The sequence below is a fragment of the Fukomys damarensis genome, unplaced genomic scaffold (genome assembly GCF_012274545.1).
Source record: "Fukomys damarensis isolate Sample0158 unplaced genomic scaffold, DMR_v1.0_HiC HiC_scaffold_13, whole genome shotgun sequence".
NCBI classification, from domain to species: domain Eukaryota; kingdom Metazoa; phylum Chordata; class Mammalia; order Rodentia; family Bathyergidae; genus Fukomys; species Fukomys damarensis.
In genome coordinates, this window is record NW_022900925.1 from 17,596,141 (window position 1) to 17,614,884 (window position 18,744).

At 52.3% G+C, this 18,744-nt stretch overlaps 1 protein-coding gene across 18 annotated transcripts in view; it reads left to right on the top strand.

The window, feature by feature from the left end:
• Myo18a (myosin XVIIIA) overlaps positions 1 to 18,744 on the top strand; it is a 98,068-nt gene that overhangs the window by 42,167 nt on the left and 37,157 nt on the right. For 4 of the 18 annotated variants that reach the window (XM_033762871.1, XM_033762872.1, XM_033762873.1 and 1 more), the window contains exons 3-16: positions 6,854 to 6,997; positions 9,139 to 9,226; positions 9,413 to 9,519; positions 9,633 to 9,809; positions 10,155 to 10,368; positions 10,577 to 10,719; positions 11,258 to 11,358; positions 12,211 to 12,274; positions 12,466 to 12,610; positions 14,142 to 14,153; positions 14,753 to 14,929; positions 15,155 to 15,245; positions 15,521 to 15,713; positions 16,813 to 16,899. In XM_033762871.1, the coding sequence (XP_033618762.1) occupies positions 6,854 to 6,997; positions 9,139 to 9,226; positions 9,413 to 9,519; positions 9,633 to 9,809; positions 10,155 to 10,368; positions 10,577 to 10,719; positions 11,258 to 11,358; positions 12,211 to 12,274; positions 12,466 to 12,610; positions 14,142 to 14,153; positions 14,753 to 14,929; positions 15,155 to 15,245; positions 15,521 to 15,713; positions 16,813 to 16,899 (1,743 nt within the window). Of the gene's footprint in view, positions 1 to 1,169; positions 1,230 to 3,397; positions 4,112 to 5,760; positions 5,839 to 6,853; positions 6,998 to 9,138; positions 9,227 to 9,412; positions 9,520 to 9,632; positions 9,810 to 10,154; positions 10,369 to 10,576; positions 10,720 to 11,257; positions 11,359 to 12,210; positions 12,275 to 12,465; positions 12,611 to 12,937; positions 12,959 to 14,141; positions 14,154 to 14,752; positions 14,930 to 15,154; positions 15,246 to 15,520; positions 15,714 to 16,812; positions 16,900 to 18,744 lie in introns of all 18 variants that reach the window. The other 14 variants (XM_010642248.3, XM_010642256.3, XM_033762876.1 and 11 more) reach the window with 7 other exon arrangements.

Genomic DNA, 18,744 nt, shown 5'->3' on the forward strand with positions numbered 1-18,744 from the left:
AAATACACAGTGAGACCCCATCTCAAAAAACAAAACAAAAAAAGTAAGCAGGGACCTGTTTAAAAATGGTGAGTCCCTTGAGTAGTTAGTAGATTCTAAATGTTTCTAAGTATCTTTGCCATTGGGATTCAAGGACTTTTCACCCAGGCTCCTACCCACATTGTTCAGGAAAAGAACATGCTGAAGATGGGGTGGGGTTGGTAACAGGCCTGGGTGACTGAGCAAAGAAGAGAAATTAAATCCCCTAGGACTGGAGAGATGCTGTGAGGCTGAAGGAAAAGGCTCTCCCAAACTTGGATCCCCAACCCTGAGTCCATCTGAGCCAGTCTCTGAACTGAATGAAAGAACCTTCAAAACTTCCATACTGCCTGTCTTTCTTCCAGACAGTTGTGGTATCGGTTGTTTCCCCTGACTCTGCACCTCTTCTCTGACTCAGGCCAGCTGCCTCCTGAGCTCTAACACAAATCCCTGGCCAGAGTATACAGAGCTCAAGCATTTTCCTTCCTTTATATCCCATTCCAACCTTGGGGTTCCCTCCCTCAGCTGCACCGTTAGCAGTTTTGTGACCCTGAGATTGGAAAATATCTGGCCTTCTAAATCACTGTCTCTGCCTCAAGCCAGAACTCTGTGGTCTGCAGGGAAGGGCACTCTGCCCTGAGCTAGGGAGAAATCACATGGGATCTAGAAGCTGGAGGCTACCCATTCATCCTACACTGAATTCTGTGGGCCCAGCTGTCACCCACACTTGGGGTTATCCTCTTGTCAGCCACTAGGTTAGGGGCTTTTTGTTCAAACCACTTGTCTGAGACAGGAATGATTCTTGTAGTTTAGCATAAATTGAATTAGGATCTTTCTATCTATTATGCAAAACCAAGACAACAATGTCAGTAATGGGTGGATCTCTTCTGACAGCCCAGTGGGCGTGGTGGCTGATCACTGAGCACTAGGGTGCTGGATTTTTACCTCCATAGAGACTCTTCATTTTTTAGTTGTCCCTGGGCAGTTTTCATCCCTGGAAAGGAAATCTGTTGCCCAGGTCCCTGGTCCCAGTACTGCTGAAAACTCAGGAGTTGTCTCCTAGGGAAAGAGAAGCCCGTTTTCTTCTTGGCCTTTTAGTTCTGGGTCTTCCAGGCCTGACCTGCCAATGACTTCTTTGTCTGCTCCCTCAGGTTAAAGAGGAGGACAAAACTCTGCCAAAGCCTGGCCCTCCTGCCAAGGAGGAAGGGGCTGTAAGTGATTTTCCAAGATGCCTGTGTGTATGTATGTCTGGGTGGGTAGGCCTTACCCCTGCCTTACCAGCCCTAGACTAACTTATGAGCAGTTCCATGGAGAACCCAGGGGCCCCTTACAGTGTGGCGTAGACAGAGGGAATGCCTGTAAAGTGGCATATAGTATAGTGTACGTGGCATCAGCCTGGGGTATATGAAAAAAATGGGAAAGCCAAGATATTTGAGGCTTGCCCTCCACTCCCTTTTACTTGCCTACCTTCAGTTCTGGTTTCCCAAACCCCCTTAGGCTGGAGGGGCTTAGGTGTCAGGTCAGGAATACTGGAAGGCACGCTCAGCTGTTGGGCCTCTTCAGCCTGCTCTGGGTGGCACAAAACAAGGGCACAGAGGGATTTCACTGCAGCTGCTGCTGTCTCTTCCAAGACCCTGTCAGCTGCTTGGTGCAGCAACCTTGAGGCTGGCTTCAGCTCCCCTCTGTTCCCAGCCCCCACCGACTTGAACTAGAAACCCTTAATAAAGCTGGACTCTTCTAAGGCAAGAGTTGGGAGAAAATTCCTGAGAAGCCAGGTCCAGAGTAAAGAGTTGGCTGCAGTTCATGCATAGGCAGGAGTACCCAATGGCTTTGGGACAATCTGGATCACAGAACAGATCCATGCTTCATTACTCCAGATGGTAGCTATCCTGGCTGCCCCTACTTCCTTAGACAATTCAATTAGGTGGAAATATGGCTTCCTCCAGATCTATAAACAGTCCTGCAAGGCCAGTCTGTGATTTCAGAGGGATGTGTTTGAGTTAAATGAAGGGGAGCCAGAGAGAGAGAGAGGGAGGGAGGGAGGGAGAAAATTATATGTAAAGTGCTTAGAAGAGTACCTGGTACACAGAAGTATATTAACAATTACTATCATGTCATCATCCTCGGGTATGGCAGGAAAGCCAGCAGAGGGAAAGGGAGGGAGTAGAGCCCAGTCCTTAAGGCCACAGGCCAGCTCTCATTAAGAGCATGCCTTCAAGCCCCTCCTCACCATCCCTGTAGCAGAGTCTCCCTATGGCTAAGGGCTGGACTAAAGCCCTTGGCTCAGCTCTGCTCAGGAGGTGGGACATCCTCTCCAAAAGGCAGCCAGAGGCAGCAGCTCCCAACACTGCCTCTCTGAGCATCTTCCTGCGTGCAACAGGCATGGCAGCCAGACCTTCATGGATCCTAGTGCTCCTGTGCATTCAAGAGCCATGTTCATGGTTTTGAGGGGGGCAGGGTGAGTGCCCCAGGTGGAGAGTGTCAGCATTTCCCATTTGGCTTCTGGGTACCGGTATTCCCAAGCTGGGAGGCTGGATGAACTAGGGCCTTCACCAGGACAGAATGGAGCTATGGCCACTTGAATACGTAACCCTTTGTGGGTCACACCTGCCTCCTCCTATCCTCTATGTTCTCTGGGAGTTAGGAGGTCTCTAAACCATGGGAAGGTTTGCAGGAGAACTACAGAGGCTGGCAGAAAGGAAGCTGCAGTGGTTGCTTCGTGGCCATTCCTAGGTCTCTGCAGCCCTCAAGATTGTAGTTGAGGGGTACACAATGGCTGCAGATCAGAGGAGTTGGGGTGTGGAGCTTAGCTTGCCTTGGAGCCAGGAAGAGCATCTGTCTGTTGCTGTCTGCAAGGTGGCCTAACCCTGCGTCTGACTGCCTAGAACACTGCGTAGAAGGAATTAGAACTACAGAATCAGGAAGTCTGGAGTTAGGGCTGGAACTGGTAGAAGGACCTGGCTGTTGATCTCTCTGCACTCCATCTCTGCTGTGTGCACAATGAGAGGGAATGGGATTTGGCTGTCTTAGGGTCTTGGTTGCTACCCTGACTTAAAGCCAGTAACTCTGCAGTGCTTGCAGACTCTGCCCTCTGTGCCAGCACCTCCCAGTTCTTTGCTCAGCCTGGGGATAGATAGTGGGTGAGAGCTGTACCTGATTGAGCTGTGTGGGAAAGAGAAGCCAAACTCTTCAATGACATTGTCCTATCTGGAAGATAGAGTGATAATTTCCTGAGGTAGCCTCTTGGAACTGTGTGTTGTTTGATGGGTGAATGGAAGATCTGTTCCAAGGCTTGAGGACACTCTTTTACTTCCTTTACATGGGGTGGGCAGGGATGTGTGATCGATGCTAATATCTCCTTGTATTTATGTGATTATAGCTAGAAGGCAGCTCCAAGGACGGTGGTGGCCCACCTAGGAGTCCTCAGCCTGCCACCAACCCAATACCCTCAGACACTTCCCAGAGAGCCAAGAGCCCTGCACCCACACTTGCCATGAATGGCCTGGGAGCTGCCTCAGCAGAAGGCCCAATTGAGGAGACCCAGGGCCTGTCCCGGAAGCGGGTGGCGAATGTAGTAAGAAAGGTGGTGAGCAAGGTCCTGCCTGGTGAGGAGATTGGGAGTGCCAAGGAGCTTCCAGGCCGGGGGATCAAGTCGCCTGAGCACCCAATTAGAGGCAAGAGAGGAGAAAAGGCAACCTCTGGTCCCAAGCCACCACCTCCTCCTCCTCCTCCTCCTCTTCCTCCTACCCTGCTGAAGCCTGAAACAAAGAAGGAGGCAGCCAAGGATGAGCTGTCAGTGGGCCTGCGGAGTCTAATGTCTCGGGGCCGAGGCAAGAACCACAAGCCCCGTGGCAAGGAGTCTCCTGGGAAGGGGGAGAATCCTTCTGGCCAGGAGCCAGGCCTCTTGAAACCAGGTTCCCAAGTAATGGATTCCCCAAAGAAAGTGGGCTCTCCGGTCGAGTCTGAAACCCCAGAGAAGCAGTGTTCCCCAGCCCCACCACAAGAACTGGCAGACCATGGCTCCGCTGGCCCGAAGTTGAACCTTACTGGAGAGCAGAAGGCCAAGTCACCAGCCCCTGGTGTGCAGCAGGAGGTATCTGTGTGTGCCACTAACCTCCCATGCTCCTTCTTGCTTGAGGGCCAGGCACTGTGGTAGCCAGCTTCCCAAAGCCTCGGAGAGTCCTGCGTGACAGGCTGGTTAACGTCCACATGTCCATGCAGACCCTGCATGGCTTTCCTTGACCAAGTATAAGAAACTGTGATATCCTGGGTTCTGGCAGCTGGGGTGGAAACTGCTAACCAGCATGTGCAGGCCTTGTGTGGGAGTCAGGTCTTGGTCCCAAGCCACAGGGGCCAGCTTGAGGCCCTAGATCCCACATTGAGGATTGGATTCTCAGCAGACCAGTGCTGGGTGGAAATGCAGTGTTTTCTCAAGTTAGGTGACCTGGGCTCACAACTCCAGCCATTTACCTGCTTTGCACCTCAGCAAGAGGCCATCTTCAAGGCCCTATCCATCAGGTAGAGAGTATACGAATCCCTTCACTGAAGCCATGGGGACCAGAAGTATTTTGGAAATAAGTAATTTTTGTATTTGAGAATGTCATACAGTATACATAATAAGCAGGCACTCATAACAAATGCAAATATTTCCAAAGGAAACCCATGAATATTGATTTGTAGTACAGGAGGATAGAGGATCAACAGATTTTGCCACCAGAGTAGTTAAGAAAAATCTTTTGTTTGAGGGGCATTTTGAATATTGGAATTGAAAATGAGGCGGGGGCAGGGATTTAGCTTGGTGCAGCCGCCTGCCTGTCAAATGCAAGGTCTCGATTTTGGGGTTGTTTTTTTTTTGGTACCAGGGATTGAACTCGGGTCCTTGCACTTGTGATGCAGGTGGCAGAACCACTGAGCTAAATCCCCAGCCCCTGCAAGGTCCCATTTAATCCCCAGTATTTTGAGTTGGAGATGGTTTCTTTCAAGCTTCCCTATGCTGTGGACCCTACTGAGGCCTCATAGAGGTGGAGGAGGTGCTTCCCTCTCCTTTTACAGGCTCCTTGAGCTAGGAAGAGAGGAATCAAGGATATGCTAGGGGCACAGTCTTAGGGCCCTTGACCACTGCCTACTCCTGGCAGATGGAGTTTCTGGATGGTGGTTTGCTCTCATTCTTCCTGGGTACTTCAGGACTTAGAGAAAAACCAGCTGCAGCCCTCCTAACCTTCCTGGCCCATTCTAAAAGCCAGTGGCTGTTCCTGGCACACAGGGAGGAGTAGGCAGGGACATTCTGGCCCAGTGGCAGAGCAGGAGCTAAATTTTAGTCCCCCAAGAGAAACTGTAGGTAGGCAGGAAGCATCGTGTGCCTGTTCTAGGCTGCTGTTCTTCCTCTCTAGCTTCTTGTCCCTCTACCTCTCCCTAGAGTGGAGTTGGGAGCTGAGATATGTCTTGACCTGGAGTTCAGTCACATTATCACCTGGGATGGGTTGGGGACCAAAAGAGCAAACTGCATAACAGGGCCATGTGTTTCTAGTGATGATTAGGACAATAGGAAGAAAAACCCAAGTCCTTGCAGGCACCTGTTCTTTTTATCATTTGATAGTTTAAAAACTCAAATTGGCACCCAGCTTGTCTCTCTGACCTACTCTACTTCCTCATTGGGTTGCAGTGGCTTTCTGGGCTGGGAGCTTGGCATGCAGTGCCCCTACTATTCCCTAGGGCTAGGACTAATAGTGGTTTAACCTTTAGACAGGAGCTGCCCCCGAGGTCCAGCTGAGTTCCACAGAGGAGGCCCACCAGCGCCTTGAGAGGATCTTCACAGCTCCTGTAATGCCACCTCTCTTGTGATTGGGTCCCCAGTCCCTGTCCCTCCTCTTCCTCAGACTGGCGGTCAAGGCTGTGTCCCTCACTGTGGAAGGGAGGCCCCTTGGTGGCCCTCACTAGCTCTCCACTTGAAGAAATGAAAGGAAGGCTGTGGAGGATTGTCCCTGCGCCCATGGGAGGAGCCTTCTTGGCTGGGGATATAGTCCCTTTCTCTGGCCCTGTTCTTGTGCCTTGAGAACATGTTTTGGTGCAGGGCCTGGGATCCCTGGGGCGGGGCACATGCGCGCGCGCACATGTGTGTGTGTGTGTGTGGGGAGCACAGCAGGGAGTTGGCACTCCTGTCATTACTCCTTACTCATTTCTAACAGGCAGCATCCAAGGCCTGACCCAGAAAAGCCTTTGAGAGTTTTAAGTAACCAGTCAGAGACAGAGAGGTCAAAGCTAGTTCCAGGGTCTGCCACAGTCCCCAGCCCATTGGGCAGTTGGCAGGTGATCCCCCAGTCAGACTTGGTCAGGGGATTGGATACCTCTGCTCACCATGCAATCAGCATGCATGCCTAGAGTAGGAGAAGTGGAACCAGGGGTGCAGTAGGGGCTGGGAAGGGGTCCTAGACTTAGGCTGCTCATGGCCTCATTCTGTGAGTGGTCCGTGGTAACAGGTGTGAAAGGTAGCCTTTGGCATAGAGAGTGACACCTTGGGGCATCTATTTGGAGGCAAGCGACAGCTTTGTGCTGGTATCTAATGACCACAAAAGAAGGTGGGTTGAAGAATGCCCCAGAGATTGTTCAGGAGGGACCTAAGGCCCAGCTGTGGTTGTGGTGAAGTTGCTTGGCCTGGCAGACACACAGGGAGCCTAATTCAAGCCTGGGGCTAAACTCTCTGAACTCCACTCTGCGCATTGGGCAGCTGGAAAATGCCAGCCCATTGGCCCAAGGGTGCTTATTGAAGGGAACATGCCAGTGGTCTGCTTGTCTTCACCCCTCTTCTTTTCTCTCTCTTTCCACTTGCTGCTGGTAGCTGGACCCTGAGGCCGCCTCTCCTGCCCTCAGCCAGGTAGGGTGCTCCTGCCCATCTCAGGAGCCCTCCATTTCTTCCGGTGACCACCCACCACCCATGGCCTGTACCTGGGCTGGCATCTGTGCTCGGGCCTCTTGCTGGAGTGTAAGGCCTCTCTCCTCTCTAGGCTCCCACCCTGTGTTGGGGTAGGGGGGCTCCTGGTAGGCAATGCTAGGATCTAACATGGTGTAGTTCTGTGCCAGGCATTTGAGCATCACCAATCAAAATTGGCCTCTGTGTCACTTAGTTCTTAGTCATTGGAGCCCATGGACCAGTTGAGTTCTAAACACCTTGCTCTCTCTGGATAGAGACAGCCCAAAAGGCTGATTCCCTACCCTGAACCCAAAGACACGACAGTCTCTGTCTCCATCTCCTGGCCAATGTAGGATTAGCTCAAAGGGAATTAATGACAGGCCATGACTCTTTGATATCCTGTAGAACATGCCCATTCAAGACAAAGATTTCACCTGTCTCAGTGTGATTTGAAAAAAAAAAAATTAGTAATTTTTTATAAAGTTACATTTCTTCAAATATAAAAAACAGCCTGTTAAAGTATTCTTACCATAACAAATCAGAACACTCACTGACAGCAGGCCAGATGTGGTGGACACATGCCTATAATCCCAGAAATTGGGAGGTGAGGCAGAAGGATCATGGTGAGTTTGAGGCTAGGCTCGGCCACATAGTGAGTTCAAGGCCAGTCTGAACTGCAAAGTGAGACCCTGTCTCAACACCCACTACTCCCCCCTGCCAAAAACACCAAAACAAAACAACAACAACAACAACAACAACGAAAACACTTGACAGCTTCCTACTGTTCATCCTATTGAAGAACAGTTTACCTGGTCTATGGCACTGAGAGGTCTAGGAGGCACTAGTGTGCCCAGCCCTCTCATTCCATAGCTGGGGAAAGGACTGTCCAGCCAGAAGTTTATCTAAAGCCAGAATCCAACCGGGGAGCAGAGCCCAAGTCTCCTTCTTTCAACTCGAAGTACTGTGACAAACGACATACAGTATTTATTATGTGCTCTTATGCTTTCCTGACCCCTCACCTAGGCTGTCAGTAGCACAAAGCAGTGTCTATGCCTTGGCCTTGGTTCTCATGAGGAAGGGACACCTCGTGTGAGGAACTCACGGAGACTACTTGTACCTCCCAGATGGGTACCTTCAGAGACTGCAGGGCCAGTGCTAGCCTGAAGGCTAGTTCCTGCCTCTGGGGTGGCCAGCCCCACTCCAGAGGCCACTGGGTGACTTTGCTGCCATTTTACCCATACACAACAAAGGAGCCTGATAGGCCGTGGAAGCTGGCCTTTTTGGTATGCCAGCTGCCCCAGGCACAATTGCTTCCCTGCTTAGTGTCCTGTTTAAGGACACCAGGTTTGACACCTCCCACACTCTGACAGTGCTATTCTTGTTTCTGTGGGGTGACCACTTGAAGCCCCTGGGGGCTCCTGGCTCCTTCATACCCTTTCTTGTGCACATATATGTAGCTTGGGTAAGTCCCACCGTGTGTTTGACCAAACAATGCTGTTCCCCACCCCTTACATCTCTGCCATGCTGCCTCTTGCCTTTGTGTTGCATTAACATGTCTACTAGGTCTGTGTAACTGCTACTTTCCAAGCAGGGCCTTTGCTGACTGTGACATGGAGGAAGCACAGGGAGACTGGCATGTGTACCACTTGCCCAAGTAGAACATCCTCTGGAGGGCAAGACCAGGCCTGAGGCCAGGGCTCAGGACCCACCTATCAATTCTCTCACAAAGTGCTAGGAGGACACATCTCTCCTGAGATGTCCTCACCATTTGGCATGAAAAAGCCCATGACAGTGGCCCAGGATATAGGGCTTAGGATCAGGATACTAATCCTACAGGTTTGACAGGGAGAAGGGGGCAAAGGGGAGCTCAGGGAGGTAGAACCTGGTGACTTGTTTTCCCGGGGCCTGTTCACTCCTGGGCACATGCTTCCTGTGTCCCTGTCCTCCCCTTGCAGACTCTCAGTATAGGCATGCTCACTAGCCTTGGCGTCCTTATCCTTAGAGCTCCTCAGAACCACCACTGCCTCCTGATTCTCCGTCCTCTTTCCTTGACACCTCTGATATCCTTATGTTCTCTGTCTGCTACTTAACTGTCCCCCTGCCCAGTGGCTCATCTTGAAGTCCTTCCCCCACTCATCTCCTCTATCCTACTGTCCTGATCTCTGTCTTCCAGAGCAGAGTCCGACTGTTTATTCTTGCCCTCCCTTTGACAGGCCAAGACCGAAGAGCAGATCGCAGCCGAGGAGACCTGGTATGAGACTGAGAAGGTGTGGCTGGTCCATAAGGATGGCTTCTCCCTGGGTGAGTCAGGAGGTTGGGTGCAGACATCTGGGACTCTTTGGGCAGTGGTGGGGACTCTGGGTTGGCTGAGGACTGGGGAGTGAGAGGCTGGTGATCCAGGGAGAGGAGGGTGGGACCAAAAAGGACCCAGACTGGATAACAAAGGCTTCCCAGGCCCGTGTCCAGCTATCTGTTCCTGCTTTGCAGCCAGCCAGCTCAAATCAGAGGAACTCAGCTTACCTGAGGGGAAGGTGCGCGTGAAGCTAGATCATGATGGAGCCATCTTGGATGTCGACGAGGATGATGTGGAGAAGGTTAGCAGGAGGCTACTGGAGGGACAGGAGGGCAATGGGCAAGGCAAGCCTGTCCTCTCTGGCAGCGACGGGATCTGCTTCTTCATTGCCCGCCCACCTGTCCTTCTGTCCAGGCTAATGCTCCCCCCTGCGATCGGCTAGAAGATCTGGCCTCACTGGTGTACCTCAATGAGCCCAGCGTTCTGCACACCCTGCGCCAGCGCTATGGAGCTAGCCTGCTGCACACCTATGCTGGCCCCAGCCTGCTCGTCCTCAGCCCCCGAGGGGCCCCCTCTGTATACTCGGAGAAGGTGTAGCTCCCTCTAGGCTTCTGTGCTGCCTTACGAACCCACCCCTTCTACCCTGGCTCTCTGCCCGTCCTCTCTGGTGTCCTCTTGGCTCTTGTCCATTCCCATGGTTGCCCTTTGGAGGAGGAGTCATTTTAGGAGGTGGGGGCGGTACAGAAGGAATTCCTGCAACCTGTAATGGAGTCCAGGACTCGGCTGGTATCTGAATTTCTATGTATGGCCTTGGCCTCCAAACCCCTGGCCACTCTAGGAGTGAAAATTCAGAAAGATGTGGACCCTGGGGTGAGATATGTCTAGGTGGGCCCAGCTGACAGCCTGCCCCTTCCCTCTATCCCTCTTCTGCTCAAGGTGATGCACATGTTCAAGGGGTGTCGGCGGGAGGACATGGCACCACATATCTATGCCGTGGCCCAGACAGCATATAGGGCAATGTTGATGAGCCGTCAGGACCAGTCTATCGTCCTCCTGGGCAGTAGTGGCAGTGGCAAGACCACCAGCTGCCAGCATCTGGTGCAATACCTGGCCACCATTGCAGGCACCAGTGGGAACAAGGTGTTTTCTGGTAAGGCAGGGACAACTCGAGAATGGGTTGGGGGAGACCTTCTTCTCTGCCAGCTCTATTTCTCCTTGGCCTCTCTGTCCCCTTGAAAGACATCTGTTCCTGGGTAGTTCTGGTCTGAGTGGCCCTGAGCCTTCACACCTCTGAAGCCCATACCTGGGGTAAGTGGCTCTTGGCTTTCCTTATGTCCCCTGGGGCCTGTGTTCTGCAGTGGAGAAGTGGCAGGCTCTGTACACCCTCCTGGAAGCCTTTGGGAACAGCCCTACCATCATGAATGGCAATGCCACTCGCTTCTCCCAGATCCTCTCCCTGGACTTTGACCAAGCTGGCCAGGTGGCCTCAGCCTCCATTCAGGTGAGAGGGTGTTGCCCAGGCATCAGGGCAATAGGAGATGGGCTGCTGGTTTCATACTCTAGAAATCAGTCTGCCTCCATGCCTCACTGTCCTGGGATTCTGACCTGACCAAGGCATAGGTAGGGCTGACCTCTGCTGCCCAGAGTGGCACCATTCTGCCCTCTAGGCCTCCCATCCAAGTCCTTCTTCCCTCCTGACCCTACTGCTGGGCCCCCAGCTGTACCCACTTTCTGAGATCTACATTTAGGACCTTCTGTCATGGTTATTTCACCCAGCAGAGGACAGCTTGTCAGTAAAGTGAGGCCCAGCCAGGGCTGATCCCCTTCTATGCTACATGAACTTTTTCACCACAAGCTGCCATCTCCCCTGGAAGGCTGGTACCAAGGTCTGATTCTTGGGGGTCCTGGCCATTGGCTGAGCACCTTGGGAATAAGATGCAGCAGCTTGTTCCCAGGGCTTGGAGGAACTAATCTTGCTGCTAGGGGTAGAGGGATTTGATCCAGCACTAGCTCCTTCCTCACCTCATGTTGTACCATAGACAATGCTTCTGGAGAAGCTTCGTGTGGCCCGGCGCCCAGCCAGTGAGGCCACATTCAACATCTTCTACTACCTGCTGGCCTGTGGGGATGGCACCCTCAGGTGAGATGGGACAGAGGGTACGTTGAGAGGGCTCTAGACTCCAGCCTACCAACTGGGCTCCTAGACTCTTCCACCTGATTGCCCACTGTTCTGTGTGGTCATTGCTGCTGTATGCCAGGCTTGGAGCTGAGCCCTGGGAATGGCATGATGAGAGAGACATAGGTCCTGCCATCAGGACCATCAGGAGTTCCCTTGCCACGGGGACTGCAGCCTTGCTGAATGGAAACGGCACAAATGACTCAATATTTCTAGGGCTTTCCTGGGATCTCCATTACCTAGGAAGTCAGTCTAGGGAGGAAAGCTTACAGAACAAAGGTGTGGGTGACTTACCTACAGTCACATAGCTAGTATGGGGCTCAGCGTGTACTTGAGTACACGCTGGGGACAAAACCAAAGCCCTCTCCAATGTCCCAGCTGGCCCTCCCTGCCCTATTGGCTACTCCTGCTGGGCTCTTCTGTTTAGATCTTCAGACTTACTGTCTGGTCACTGGACAAGAATAACCCATAAGACTGAGCAGGCAGCCTGGGCATTATCCTCTGTAGCTCTTCTCGAAACTGAGGCAGGCTGTCCGGGTTCATTTGCCCTTCAGGCAGGTCCTTGCTCCTTTGTAGGGGTCTTATTAGACTCTCTCTCCAAGGCCTCTCTGGTGACCTGTCCCAGGGAGGCTGGTGCTGTGCGCAGGCATCTAGCCAGATAGGAAAGGTAGCAGAGTGGCCTGACAATTGGAGTGATAGGCAGAGAGCACTTGCGGTCTGCAAGCTGTGCTTGTTTGACTCTACCCTGGTATGGTTGGGGAGAGGAGCTTGGCCTGGTGATCAAGCTCCATGTTGATGCCTTCTTTGCACCCCTAGGACAGAGCTTCACTTGAACCATTTGGCAGAGAACAATGTGTTTGGGATTATGCCACTGGCTAAGGTGAGGGGTCTATTAAGACTGGGTTGGTAGCCCTGGACCTTGGAGACAGGAGAAGCCTCAGTTGGAATGTAGTGCCTCATGGGTGGCTCTACTCAAATCTCACCCTCCTTGAGGGTCCAGCTCAATGAGGATGTACTGGGAGGGGCAGATGCTCTGAGGTCTGGATCCGCCATGTCTGTCCATCCCTGCAGCCTGAAGAGAAGCAGAAGGCAGCACAGCAGTTCAGTAAGCTGCAGACAGCCATGAAGGTGCTAGGCATCTCCTCCGATGAACAGAAGGCCTGCTGGTTTATCCTGGCTGCCATCTACCACCTGGGGGCTGCAGGAGCCACCAAAGGTAACCAGTAGCTGGATCCCAATAGCCTGCCTTGTCAGCTGGGAGAACTTACAAGGACCCTGCCATTCCCAGTTTGTTCTTGCCCTGTACAAACACAGCTTGTAACAGATACCCCTCTTTTATGTGTGTCCCTTCTAATTCCCCCTCATCAGAGCACAAAGCCAGAGAAGCTTTTCCACCAATGATGGCCTGAGGCCTGTCCTTAGCTGGCAGGACTGGGAGCATGGGGGTGGAGGCTGGGGTCAGAAAACTGGGGCTCAGGGGAAGGGAAGCACTTCCTCAGAGCAGCCCCTGGAATAACTCTTCTTCTTGTTCCCTTCCTGACAGAGGCCCTTGAGGAGCAAGCGGGTAACTGACCCTGACCCGCCTTGGGGTGTAGAAGCCACCTTATCTTGTCTTGGTGCTTCCCTGGGCTCTCTCTGGGGATTGGGCTCATTCTCTCATAGCACAGAGAACTGGTGTGGGGAGAAACTCCAGGGTTGAAGGTGGAAGGGGAGTCTGCTTGCTATGGGGCTTCTTGTCTCTGGAACAGCTGCTTCACCAATGTATTTTGCATCTGGATCCTGGAGCCTCTTGGAATGCTGTCCCTGGGGTGAAGCAGGGTAGGCTGGCTTCAAGAGGCTCCAGGAGGCCAGTTTTCTTCAGTCTTCTCTTCCACTGATTTGATGATAGTTACGGCTCTTGCTATTGCTCTTGCACATCAAGGTGGGGGCCACTAGGGGGCAGTAGGCACCTGGTGACAGCTGAGCTGCAGTTTCTGCATTTGGGCTCCAGGCTGTGGACGGCTAGGGCTCAGCCTGGCATGGGAGAGCTGTTACCTTCCTCAGAGACTGCATTGGAAGGGAGTGATTTGAGCACCTCTTTGCCTTTCCTCCTGTAGATTAGGGAAAGGCTCTGATGCTGACTCTGAATAATGCCTCAGCTTTGGCTGTCTTCCTGTGGGATGGGAAGCTCCCTGGCTTCGAGCCAGAGTGGGAAAGCACTGGTGGCCACGGGTGCATGAAGGAACAGGCATCTGGGTGACTGGCCCCTTACAATCCCAGTGGTGGCCCCTGTGCCAAGAGGAAGCAGCCATCTTCAGGCCATTTGGGCAGGGGAGTGGACAGGCATGTGACTGTCTTGCGAGAAGTTCTTTTATTCTGGGGGTACAGGTTTCCTCTGAGCCTCCTCAGCTGTGACTGCAGGTGGTGCGCTCTGAGTGTTGAACAGTGTTGTCACCTCAGAGCTTCCGGTATTTTCCAAGGCTGTGTGTGTGTGCACACATGCGTATGCACACGTGTGTGCACATATGTGGTAGAACATCTTTGCAGGTCTCTTCCTGTGTGTGTCAGTGTGTTGACATCCACACATATACTCCTTTGAGAGTGTGTATGTTTTTGTGTCTCCTGGGTTGAATGTGGCCTGCTCATCCTCATAAGCCCCTACCCCCCACAGTCCCTTCCTGCGCCTGGTGGCTCAATTGATGACTGTTTGCTAACACACTGTTTTTCTTTGCATGCTGCATGCTGCATGCTGGTCCTTTGCCTACCAGAAGCTGCTGAAGGTAAAACCTTGTTTTCTTGTTAGCTTTCCCTAATTGCCGTGATTAGACACATGTTGGCTGAGGCGCATATGTCTGTGTGGACTCTTCCCTTTCTCCTGTGGCTTTGTTGCCTCCCCATTGTTGAGCCATCTAGGTATCTGGTTTCCCCTGGGGTAAAGGGGGAGAGGGTCCTAATGCATCCAGGGAAGGGGCAGATGTCACATCTTTCATGCTGAGTCCCCTGAAGACACACATGGCTCCTGTGCTCATCCTGGGTGAGCTCGCTCATCCTTTGTCCTTCCAAGTTGTCCCAACCCAAGTTGGGGATCCCTAAAGACATTTTTGCAGCTGACTCAGTGCCTTCTAGTGGCAGCACGTGGACTTACCTCCTCTTTTAGGACCGGCTCCTTGTTTTCACCCTCAAGGGACCCAGAAAGTGCTAGCAGATGCTGGCTGTCCCTGTTCCCATCAAGTCCCTTTGGTCATTAGGGCTGGCTTTTGCTTTCAGAAGATACCCCATCTCCAGGCTTATTGGGGTGAAAGAGCCCAAAGGCACAGTGGTCATCATTTGGCCTATGGAGAAAGACTCAAGATGCCAGATCCCTTTTTCTGCTTCACAGCTGGGCGCAAGCAGTTTGCCCGCCATGAATGGGCCCAGAAGGCTGCATACCTTCTGGGCTGCAGCCTGGAGGAGCTGTCCTCAGCTATTTTCAAGCACCAGCTCAAGGGTGGCACCCTGCAGCGTTCCACTTCCTTTCGCCAGGGCCTTGAGGAAAGCAGCTTGGGAGATGGTACAGGTACTATCAGCCCCTTAGCTGGTGGATGTGATTGAGAGGCCTCACCTGGAGTTGTCACTGACTTGGGAGGTGGGAGGGACTGCAGGAGTGAATAGATACTTCTGTCAGTGGGAGAGGCCCGCCCCAGGGCCTCATGTTGGCTGGGCCTGGATAGGTAGGGAACATTCCTGAGCAGGTGACATGGCCCATGGGACAGGAAATAGAGCTGATCCCCCCCCCCCACAGGCCCCAAACTGAGTGCATTGGAGTGCTTAGAGGGAATGGCATCTGGCCTCTACAGTGAGCTCTTTACACTTCTCATCTCCCTGGTAAACAGGTGAGTGCCAGGCAGAGCCCAGGGACCCCCTAATTTCTCCTTTGGCAAAAGTGGGGCTGATGTCTCTGTGGCTATGTTGGCCAAGGCAAGGCCATCGTCTACCAGCAGAGGGCTCACTGTCCCCTTGGGCTGTAAACAAGTCTCTGAACTACCAGGGGCCTAGGCTTCTGGGCAGTTACGGGGATTTGCTGCATGCCAGGAGCAGACTGATCCGGCCCACTCTGTGGCCTACTTCCTAACCCTGGCCAGCTCTGATCCAGGCTTTCCCTGTGAAGGGCTCTCAAGTCCAGCCAGCACTCGCTCTGCTCCATGATGATTGTGGACACTCCAGGCTTCCAGAACCCTGAGCAGGGCGGGTCAGCGCGCGGAGCCTCCTTTGAGGAGTTGTGCCACAACTACACCCAGGACCGTCTGCAGAGGCTCTTTCATGAGCGCACCTTTGTACAGGAGTTGGAAAGATACAAGGAGGTAGCTCCCACCTTGACCCTGTGCCGGCCTAACCTTGGCCTTTACCTTCTGGCTGTGGCACCCCCAGGGAGGTCCTCCGTGAGCATGGGAAGGTACCACCTTCCCTGCTTAACGCTCCTTCCCAGTTTTCTGCTCCCCTTTCATCTCTGCTCTCTGGAGTGGAAATCTTGTCCTACCCCTTGTCCTCAGCTGTATTTTTTTTTTTAAAGCAGTGGCAAAGTTTATTTGAAAGAGTAAAAGTATAGAGCAAGGGAAGAACTGGCTCCACGGAGTGAGCTTGGGAAGAATGAAGGAAAAGCTGTCTGTACAGTGAGCTTAGGACAAGTAGAGGAAAGAGCAGAATAAAAGTACACCCTGGAGGAAGCAGGGCGGGCTGTCATGAGAAAAGCCAGGATAGCCTTGGCTGCATTCCTAGTTAGTGAAGAGTTTGCTCTCACAAAGCTGATGGTGCATCAGGGTCCCTGGAACTCCACCTTCCCCTCCTTCAAAGCACCCTTCTAGAGCCTGTGAATTGCCCTAGTGCAGTTCCTGCCTCCAGGTGTGTCTGGACCCAACCTCCTGTTCCCTCTCTGCTGATCGTAGGATAGTGGTTGGCCATTTAGGGCCCCTCCCTAAGAGGGAGTTCCAGATGGGAGGAGACCCAGAAGTCTTTCCTCATGTGGAGATGAGTTCAGTGAACCAAGGAGGATATTACCCTTGGATGGGAGGAGACTCAGGAAGAACATGACAGTTGTCTCCACATATTTCAAAAATGAGAGTAGGAAATTGAGGGTAGGCTTATTCTACGTTCTTAATCAGCTGGTGCAAAAATGTTATAAGAATTTTATCTCTCCAAAAATATAGTGTTGGGCCAGGGATTTAGCTCTGTGGCTCCACGCCTGCCTGGCAAGCTCAAGGTCCTGAGTTTAATCTCCAGTCCCTCCCCCCAAAAAATATAATGTATTACCCTTGGGAAATCATGAACAGTTTGTCACTTTGGACAGTGGAGGGACCCTCTGCACAAGGTGAGAGGTTGGACTTGCTGTCCCCAGGGCCTACTCATAGGGTTGCTTGCCCACACGTGGCCTTGCACTCAGTATTTCTCTGCCCTACTTCCTAGGAGAACATCAAGCTGGCGTTTGATGACTTGGAGTCAGCTGCAGATGACTCTGTAGCTGCTGTGGACCAGGCCTCTCACCAGTCTCTGGTAGGTGTGTCATCGAGGCCTGGGCTAACCTCACCTCTCATCTCCTACTCTTCTGTGGGCTGCTGCTGGGGCTGCCACTGTGGCTCTACCAAGGGCCCCATAGTCTGTCCTGGAAGGTGGCCCTTTTTCTGCCTGGTGCAATGGGGAGCCACACCCCACAGTGTCCCAGCCAGGCACTGTTAGCTGAGGCTGAAGCCCTCCAGGGTCTGCCAGGGGTCCTGGTATAAACTGCTTGGGGTTGAGGACCTAGACCTGTAGGACACAGTCATTCCCTTGTATTGACCCCAAGAAGAGAACTAATGCAACTTAGCAGAGTGGGGCAAAGAGACAGCATCCTGCTTAAACAGTGACATGGTGCCAAGCTGTCAATGCCCTCTGGGGCACTGCCATGGATGTGAGCCCTTGCCCCTCAAGCCTTACAGGCAGGCTCTGTCATCCTTTGTACTGGTGTCTTGGGCACCTTGGTGCTTGGGGCCCTGGCTGGCCTGATGAGCACTTGGCATTTGGTGATTGTCTTCAGTTAGGAGAGTTGCATAAAGTGCTTTATTAGAGATTGACATTTCTGCTAGGCTGCTCAGTTCTGTCTTCCACTTTGATTCCTGCTTCACTCTCCTCCTTCCCTGCAATAAGGCCCTGCTGAACTAGTACATTTGGGGGAAGTGAGAATCCCCCCAGAGACAAAATGCTTTAAGTGTCAAAGTACTATGTCTCTCCAGGGAAGGAGGATTTCCTTTTTCTGACACCTGGGCTCCTGTGGTGCCTCCCTTAAGAGCGTTTGCCATTCCCAGGAGATAGGAGTAATTCATACATGTGATTCGTGAGCCATAGGAGGTCAGATGTGTGCTGGGCTGGGGATCGGCCATCTGTTCCCTTTGTTGATCTCATTGGGTAGCTGCACCTTTGGGTAAGGGGCCCCTCAGTGCCATTCAGTGTCTGATGGCTTCATTACTCCTTCCTGATATTCAGCTCTACCAGTGTGCTGTAGATGCCCTCCAGCCCTTGGGCACAATCTGCTTCCTTCTGGTAATCATACTGACTCCTGTGGGCAGCTAGTGTCAAAGAGAAGGAAAATAGCACTTTTCTGATTTTTCTTATCCTTTATTTCCGAAGGCCTGGTCAGAATAGGGTGTGGGAAAGGTTTAGTTCTTTCTGTCTGAGGAAGACATGGGAGTTCCTTAGAAAGGCGCCTTCAGGCTAGATATGGTCACAGATCTAGTTTTCTCGGCCCTTCTTGGGATATTAGAAATTAGAATTCAGTATTTCTATCTTCTGTTGAAAAGCCAGAGGGTTGACCAACTAATGGTGAGTGTCTTTCCAGGACAGCAGTCAGCTGCAGCTGAGTGGCAGTTGTCCCTTCAGATGGTGATACCAGCTCTCTAGCTTGCACCAGCCTCCTCTTGTTTTGGCTACTACATCCATGAAATCACCTGTCTCACACTTTGGCCCCTTAGTTTATACCCTGTGTAGCTCCAGTGAGCTAAGCCCTCTCTGTCTTCTTTCCTTTTGGGGACCAGTGTTAACCCCATCATTCATCAATTATTGAGCAATTCCTTTTGGCCATGCACTGTGCTCAGGCTTTGCAGACTTTATTCCATTTAACCTGCCAGACAGTGAGGACTTCTGGTGCCCTCTGAGGGGACAAGACTGAGGAGAGCTTGTGGATATGGGTTCAGGTAATAAGGCTTCTGTCTTTGGTGCCTTTGGACCCAAGTTCCCGGAAGCATCTTTTTTTCAGTACCGCGGATCAAACTTGGGTCCTTGCACTTGCGAGGCAGGTGGCAGAACCACTGGGCTAAATCCCCTGCCCAAACGTTTTTTTTTTTTTTTTTTTTTTTTTTTTTTTTC